We start from the raw sequence: 8,861 nt of genomic DNA on the forward strand, positions 1-8,861 counted from the left end.
ATATCTCGTGCTTTTCTTGTAGGCATTACATTCATTACAGGTATATTTTCTACTTTATTAAAAGGTTGGTGGAAACAGCGCCCCCTTCCTGTTCACTGATGTATATACAATCTGAATCCGGGGCTAAATGCGCCACAGCAAGTTGCGAGGCAGCGCAGTGTACAGAGAGGTCGTCGAGCTCTCCATAGTTAGGTGAAAAAGGCATAGACAAAAAAACAACAACAGTTGCGCAACATGGTGAAACTCGCTTTCAACTCCGCTCTCGGACAGAAGGATTTAAAAAAGGAGGAGAAGGATGAAGCTTTGATCCCTCAAGATGTGGTGAGTTTTGTTAGCACAAACGCTAACCGGCTAAAGTGATTAAAAACAACGTTGTTTTTATCCATAAAATTCTTTATAACGTTTTTATTTGGCTTAGTAGCGATCCGTGTATCGATGAACACGTCAACATAAAGAAAAAAAGAAATGAGTTTTTTTGTTGTTGCGAAAAAACAACAAAGTGACAAAAACAGTTGTTCTAATCGATATAAGCCGTTATTTAGATTATGTGACTGAAACGCCTAGTTTGTCTGGGCTTTGTGAGGATTATAAGATTATTTTTGTCTGACAGTTATGTTTTTTGTGTATGTAGAGGGAAGCCATCTCCTGCCTTGTTTCAGTGTGTGTGTATGTGAGTGAGAATCAGACAGCTTTGAGCTTACAGGAAAATGGCCGACAGTTCAACACAAACACCAGGATATATACGCACAAAGCTTGCATTGATCATGCACTGCACTTTTACATGCTTCTAGTAGCCCGGTGCATGTCTGTGCAGCCATTGCGTTGTTGTAAATCAACCAAAAACCATTTAAGATTAGATATGCATTTAAATAAGTGTAATTTTGATGTGTAAACATGTCTAATTTTGTCCCTTGCACTTCCTGTTGCAGCCGTAAACATAGTAAAGTCAGGAAATGGAAATGGCATGTTTAGCCAGATTATCGTGGGAGACTGTTCGTAAGTGTGAGACCAGCTCCCACTCATATGCGTGAACCGTCTGGTTGGTTGTGTTCGTCAAACACGATCATCATCTGCCACTGAGGATGAGTCAGCGCCTAGTGTGCGAATTGGGTTGATAATGAAGAAGAAGAAGAAGAGTCGTGAATCATTCATAAGACACTGTTGTGTCTGCTGTAACACAGCCACCGTGATCAGACCAATGGTGCAGCCTTGTCTCAGTGGCACTAATGCTGTGAAGATGGAAAGGAGTGTCTTATGGTAGAAGGATTCATGCATGGGGCAATGCTCCTTTAAACTTTTCTGGTAATCAGAGACACTGATACTTATCTAAAGCGGTTAAAGGTATCAGTTCATCGTGAAGTAATCTGTTAAGACCGTGCTGTGTGGTCTGAAATCCTCCGTCACACAGGTGATCAAAGCCTCACTGAACTTGTGGCTGGAGCAGACTAACAGAAACAGCCATCTTTTGTCCCTTGGAAAAACTCCTGAAGGCTCTGGTTATTTAAACAAAGACAGTCTCTGTTAGGGCTAAGCCGTAATCTGCAGTGTGTGTCTGTGTGTGTGCGCGAGGGTGAGGCGGAGTGTATTTGAAACAGGTGTGTTTTTGTAAATGTGAAAGAGTGAATCTTTGAAGCCTTTTGTTTCAGCAAGTTCAGTCATGCAAACAGAATTATATGACTATAAGATATTAATCTGTGTAGTTGAATGGATAAAAGAATTGAAATCTAAAATAAAATATTTTAAGGCAGGGAAGGCAATTTCAGAGAGGCTAGCAAAAGAAAGCTAGCTTTGAAAGCATAAGATCCCACCCTCCTTCAAAAACACATGAACGCGCACAGCCAGAGCAGAGTCTGCAAAGCGTCACGAGAGATGGTGTTCAATTTCCTCATGTGTCAAAGCACAGTACATTACAATAATAATGAATTGTGGTATGAAAATACATGTGTTAACTGGCAGGTAGGACATTTTATAATTGCATTCGGATCGAATGCAATAATTGGATTAACAATTTTTGGTCCTGAGACTTCCACAGAAGATGTATGTAAAAAAAAAAAAAAAAAAAAATTAACTTCTGTTATTGATTGTTATCAGGATGTGAAGAGAGCTTCCCAGAACATTAAAGTGTTTATGAAAAAAATTGCCTACCATTAACATAAGCATGGCTGTGTGTGCAAATAATCAAATTAATTCTCTTTCACGTCTCCCTTCGCTTAAACGGACAAATTCACACAATTTAATCTCAAAATGCCCGACTTTGCGAGGATCCAAGCAAACCTAGTCGGCTTAAGTGAACAAACCGTAGAGAAAGAACACGTATGTATCAGTATATTGGATCTGTGCATTGTGTATAATATTCCTGTTGTCTGTGTTTTTAATGTTAATCAAACTACAAAAGACCAAGAAATCTCTCCCTTCTCTTCACTGAATAGAATAAAAGTATAACTTTTTTTGTGTTGGGGCTAGTGAAAATTGAATCATTGGATTCATTGAATTGAATTGAGAATCGAAATCGAATGGAATCGGGACGTCTGTATCGATACCCAGCCCTAATTAGGATGATTTTGTCTGCATTGCATGTCGTGCACTGTGCATAATATGTTTCGCCCTCACAGATAATTAAAGCTTGGGTTGGTGTCCTAGATTATGCCTAACTTCAAAGTCAAACTATTTTCAGTAGAAAATCATTTGAATATAGCTTCAAATGTTTGCTTAATCAGCATTCATAATAAGGCTTATTTTGCTTTTTTTATATCAATAAAACTAGCCTATTTAGTTCAGTTGGACAACAGACGCTACAAATATAAACTGAAAGCGTCTGCTCCACTCCGTATAGGCTACAGGACAAGCAGCAAGTTCACAGCAGGAGTCAGATTTCACTTATCACGTAACGAGAGTAGGAGAAGATGACTGACAGGATGACGACGGAGGATTTGGTGCGCAACAGATCCTGAGCAACATATCTTAAAATATGCTCCCTATACGCAGAGTATGTGTGATAGTGAATTTAAAAGCTAAAGTGAAACTGGTGTTATCCATAATACCATCCTAGTGCAAATATTTGTAACTAGCTGTTATTATTTTGATAATTACAGAGCCCCTGAAGGAACATTGTGATTAGGGGTTGGGAATTGTTGGTACCTCACGATTCAATGATATTGATTTTGATTCAAATGTTGATTCGATATATGCATAGATTTGATTGTAGTTTCCTGGTTTGTGTTACTTTTCTTTTTTGACTGCATGGCAGACAGTTTAATAGGTCTAGAAGAAAAAAATAGTTTCCTACACATTTTAGTCAACCCAATATTATTATTGTGATTAATAACACTCTAACATGTCAATAACTTTTAGTACAGTGAAGTTTAAGAAATCTAACACTTTAGAATATCAGTTTTTGAAATCACCCCTAGTGGAAATACAAGATGGGAGAAAAATTATATTTCATGTGTTTGCGTTCGCTCGCAAAACTTTTGAGTTGTTTGGGAGCGAACACAGTTTCTTGGGGGAACTCTAAAGTTTTTGCAAGGGAATGCAAATGTTTTGCAAGTGAACGCAAAGTTTCTTGGGAGAACGCAAAAGTTTTTCCTTTTCATAAAATTTTTACAATCATAACATTATACATTTAGATCATTGATTAGTTTTTTCAACCCTAATCATTTTCAAACAGTCTAGACCCAATCTCAAATATAAAATATATATGTGCAAGATCATGAGGTTGGTGTTTACTGAACAAAAGGAGAGGGAATGATGACTAGACTCCTTTAAATTGCAGCACTGTCATGGGAAAAGTATCACTTGTAAACAAACCTGCATGTATATTATAGACGTTTCCAGCTGAAATTTACCCACTTTTGTTGCTCATAATTTCCCTGGAGTCTACAGTATGATGGCTGTCGTAAACACAGGAAAGCTTAGCTCGTTTATCTTGTTTTACTCTCATTTATGTTTTATGTGAAAAATTTGACCAAAAAAAAACAACAACAACAAATGAGTCTGACCAAGAAGATTTGGTGCCAAATTGTCGTCATATTCAGTCTGATTTGTTTTCACTTTCATGCTTGTTCATCAGTCACTGTGTCAGCTAATGTTTTGTTCATTTTCATCATGCAGTATGTTTGTTCCTGTTGGTCTCTGGAGGGAGGTTGGAAATTTCCCAGTATCTGTTGTGCACAATGCAATTGTTTTGATCAAAGCCACACCCAGGCTAAACATACTGTCATGTAAAATCGAAGAAAACTCTCTCGTTTAAGAAAAATAAACACATGCAGGTACAGTACTGACGGGTCTGTGGGAAAATTGTCAACATTTGGAAACAAAAACTAAAACATAGTTGTTCCTGAACACATTGGGTGCAGTCGTGACCAGTTAGAGAGTCAGACTGGTAACCCAAAGGTTGCGGGTTTGATTCTCATGACTGAGGTGACCTTGAGCAAGGCACCTTACCCCCAATCGCTCCCCGGGCGCCACAGTAAAAATAGCTGCCCACGACTCGGGTGCCAGGGTGTGTGTGTGCGCACTAACTTGGATGGGTTAAATGCAGAGGACAAAATGGGTTGCCATACTTGGCCTTCACGTCATGTCACTTTCACTTCCACTTTCATTGGTCTTGGAATAGTGCATGAACTCTGAGCCCATATACATTCAAAAACAATTTATATGTAATATGTTTTACACCAAGGCTAACTATAAATTAAATGTAAATGTAGCATGTATTGTTGAAGTTATCAACTGCTTAAAAAAACATAATTTTTACTAGGGGCAAATAATAAAAAATTTCTTTGTGTGTTTGTGTGTGTGTGTGTGCAGGATGTGGAAGATGTTCTGCGTGTCAGGCAGCAGTCCAGGGCCTGGTGCTGGTGCATGTGTCTGGGTCTGGCCCTGATTCTGTCAGGTGTGGTTGTGGGCGGAGCTTACCTGTACAGGTATTACTTCATAGAGGTGAGAGAACAAGTTCCATCAGAATTAAAATGTAAATCTGTCAAATCCTTAAATTTAATGCAGTAACAAGTCCTAACAGTTTCAGTGATTTGATTTCCGCTATTAAAAAATGGTTAAAAAACATGTCTTGATTATGTTAATTTAACTGAATGCATTGATGTGATGTTAAAACCTTACTATTCAATTAGCTATATCATTTAAAAAAAAAAAAAAATTGGTTACAAAATTTAGCATTTCATGTCTAAAAATGAGTTTTCTTAAACATGCTGATACAGTCAGAGAATTATGTCTTGTTGATCATGGTACAGAATGTGTCTATTCCTAATGATGGTGTTCAGGAGGAGAGGATGTATTTCTGTGGGGTGAACTACCGTGAGGAAAACTACAAGATGCAGGACAGCCAAGAGGACACCGAGATGGATATGCCAGCCGCATCCAAGAGGATTGAGGAGAGAGTCAGGGTTCTGGAGGACGAGGGGGTGGAGTTCATTAATATCCCAGTGCCCAAGTTCAGTGACAGTGACCCTGCTGACATCGTTCATGACTTCAACAGGGTGAGAGCCAATGTTAATCTCCCCGTCTCCTTCACCAAGCCATACGTGCGCACACAATTCCAGGAGAGACACGTTGCCTGTTTCCCATCAGATTCCCAAAAATAAACTACTTGTACCAAAATAGTAACACGCCGGTTTTCCTTTGCTCTTAGAGACTGACAGCCTATCTGGATCTGCGTCTTAACAAATGCTACGTCATTCCTCTCAACACTTCTGTTGTGATGCCGCCCAAAGACTTCCTGGAGCTCCTGGTCAACATCAAGGTAACAACAAAAACAGAGCTTCGGTAAAGTCGGCCTTAACTTAGTGAGCTGCCAACGTAGACATTTGAACAATGAGCAGAAATCCTGTCTGTGTGGTTAACTGGCAATGCTTAGCAAGCATATGAAAGTGTCAAGTCACCTTTATTTATATAGCGCTTTTCACAATAGAGATTGTTTCAAAGCAGCTTTGCGGAAATAACAGGAAAATAATGCAACACAGTTTGTTTCCAGAAGAAAATAGCGTCATAGTCCAGTTTATTTAATTCAGTGATGGTTAATTTTTGTTGCAAAAAAGGTATGGTGTATCTCTGGGTGTGTGTTTGCAGGCTGGAACATACCTGCCGCAGTCTTACCTGGTGCGTGAACAGATGATAGTGACTGGGAAGGTAGAGCATGTGGATCAGCTGGGTTTCTTCATCTACGGACTCTGCAGAGGAAGAGACACGTACAAACTGGAGCGCAGAGAGACCGTTTTTGGTAAACACATTAACTTTCCACCTATACCTGTGGCGAGAGTCCCATTGTTTTTAGGCTAATTACACTCTTACAGAGACTTTTTTTCTTCTTTTTTGGGGAGGTGCTTTTATTAACCTTTTTACAATTTTGGCTTTAATACAGTAGTGGCTAAAAGTGATGTCCGGAGGGGATATTTGTTTCTAATGACCCTACATGTTTTATTAAACCATCAATATATGTGGAAAATATTTTATATTTTTTAAATAAAAGGGAAACACTAAACTTGGTTAAGGTATTTGTCTGACTAAATTATTTGGCAAAAAAAAAGGGCATACTACAGCTGCATGGTTTTTACTTTGCAAAAAATTACTTAGAAAAACAAAAAGCTCATGGGAAAAGGCATAATTAACTACAACATAATCATTTAATACATAATTTCTTTGTACTTATAAAATCTTTAACACATTTTTAAGGGTGAATGTTAATTGTTTCCTTGGCTGGACATCACTTTTGGCCACTAATGTGTGTGTATGGGGTCAGCAATTATTATCATTATTTTTTTTTATAAGAAATGAATACAATGAAGCACATTTGTAATGTTCCAAAAGATTTCTCTCTTTATGATTTCTGTGCTGTTTTATTTCAACTTTCAATTCATCAACGAATCCTGAAATAAAATGTATATCAGAATGATTTCTGAAGGATCATGTGACACTGAAGACTGGAGTAATGATGCTGAAAATTCAGCTTTGCCATCACAGGAATACATTTGAAATAAATTGAAATTTTCAGATTGTAATAATATTTCAGAATATTACGATTTACTTGTATTTGTATCAAATGCAGCCTTGGTGAGAAGAGACTTCTTTTAAAAACATGAAAAATCATACCATTTCCAAAATTTTATATATGTATGTATGTGTGCATATGTGTGTTTTTATATATATTGTATACACACACACACACACACACACTTACTTTACAGTGTGTTTAAATTATTTAGCTCTGAAACCAGACACATAAATTCACATGCCATTTGTTTTGTTTTTTCCAGGTATCCAGAAGCGAGAGGCCCTCAACTGCCACAAGATCCTCCACTTTGAGAACAAGTTTGTTGTGGAGACGCTGATCTGTGAGCCGTAGTGTGGAAAAGGCAGCTGGGTAACAAGATAAACCACTGACAAATTCCACTCTGAACCTTCCTCTCCTTCCATTAAGCCTCTTCCTGTTTTCCCCTGTTTGTTTGTGTGTGTGTGTGTGTGTGTGTGTTTGTTGCCGCGGGAGTGTGTGGTGCTCTAAGATTTGTTTCTCTGTATAGCAACAATCATCATTACAGAGAGAGAGAATGTGAATGAACGCAAAGAGCAATATTACGCGTAGAATTATTTGTGTTTAGGCAAACATTTGGACCAGTTTATCTCTCTCTCTCTCTCTCTCTCTTAGTAAATGTTTTTTCTGTGTCTGGGTTTTTGTTAAGCGGGGAGTTTAAAGTCTCCAACAGGGTGTGTGGGATCATGTATGACAGAATAACTAGTACCAAATTGACCATGGGAGAGGGAAGGAATCACAGAGGATAAGTGTACGATGAAATCATTAAAAGATGCACTAAAATGTTTAGTGTGCATATAAACTGTGAACTGTCACAGATACCAGATTAAATACTGGAAAATATATTTGACTAGAGATTTGTGATATATGGCCAATAATTACATGTAAGAATACACATAGAATTGATTTTTGTACTAGTTACACTTTTGTCTAGATTTTTATTTGAAATGAAATGTTTCGCTCTGCTGTAAGTTAATACACTGCTTAAACACGTCCTATAGTCAAGAAATACAAATCTAGAGGATGTTAAAACATCAGTTTTCCTAAACAATTATCCGAAACAAAATGCAGACTAATAAAATGTGTAGCTTTTATGTCATTTAGGGATTGCTGAGGTGTTGGGTGTAATAGACGATGGAAGAATTATGTAAAGATCGTTTAAATTTACTAAAATGTCTACCAGTTCAACATGAGTTGGAATGATTTATACTTTGCACATAACCCAAAAAGATTTTAATGTTAAACTTAATACTAATAAAAATTTGACACCTCATTTTGCGCGTCTTCATTTCTGCTTTTTCTGAAGGAAACAAATCTTGCTGGAAGGGAAACTCTTACAATTTCTTTTAAATTGTACATATTTTAAAACAAGACTGTTTTTCACATGTATGAGGAACAATGACACTTTGCATAATTTCTTTCTTATCTGGAAAGTGGAAAGGGTGTTATTTTTGGCTGACGGTCTACTAAAAAATGAGCACTTGCATTAATCATGTGACCATTTATTTAAGAAAGGGCCCATCAAATACATCTATATAAGCACTTTTAAATACTCAATCTCAATGAAAACTTATCCAGGTCTAAAAATATATATCAGTGTGTAAATCTATGTTCATTATTTGGCTAAAAATGAACCATAAATTATTAAATGTGGAATTAAAATTGCAGAGCAAGTTGTGCGAGATGCTTTGGGGTAAGCTGTGTCAGCGATACTACTTGAGTTTCCTTCATATTCAATGAAAGTATTTTATTACATTAAGATAGTCTGAATATTAAACGTTTTCATAATTGATCACATTTTAAATTTAAATGGGATTATTTT

The 8,861-nt window shown here is 37.2% G+C and overlaps 1 protein-coding gene across 2 annotated transcripts; it reads left to right on the forward strand.

The window, feature by feature from the left end:
• The first annotated feature begins 94 nt into the window (after positions 1-94).
• Positions 95-8,312, forward strand: itm2ba (integral membrane protein 2Ba). 2 transcript variants are annotated; one of them, XM_084128238.1, is made up of 6 exons: positions 95-321; positions 4,807-4,938; positions 5,277-5,492; positions 5,645-5,755; positions 6,082-6,232; positions 7,266-8,312. In XM_084128238.1, exons 1-6 carry the CDS (start codon positions 235-237, stop codon positions 7,352-7,354), a joined length of 786 nt encoding a protein of 261 aa, XP_083984364.1. In that variant the 5' UTR covers positions 95-234; the 3' UTR covers positions 7,355-8,312. The 2 variants fall into 2 exon arrangements, with proteins under 2 accessions (XP_083984364.1, XP_083984363.1); XM_084128237.1 differs by having other exon boundaries at positions 106-321; positions 5,247-5,492.
• The last annotated feature ends 549 nt before the right edge of the window (positions 8,313-8,861 follow it).

Source organism: Abramis brama (genome assembly GCF_963993115.1).
Source record: "Abramis brama genome assembly, chromosome: 11".
Lineage (NCBI taxonomy): Eukaryota > Metazoa > Chordata > Actinopteri > Cypriniformes > Leuciscidae > Abramis > Abramis brama.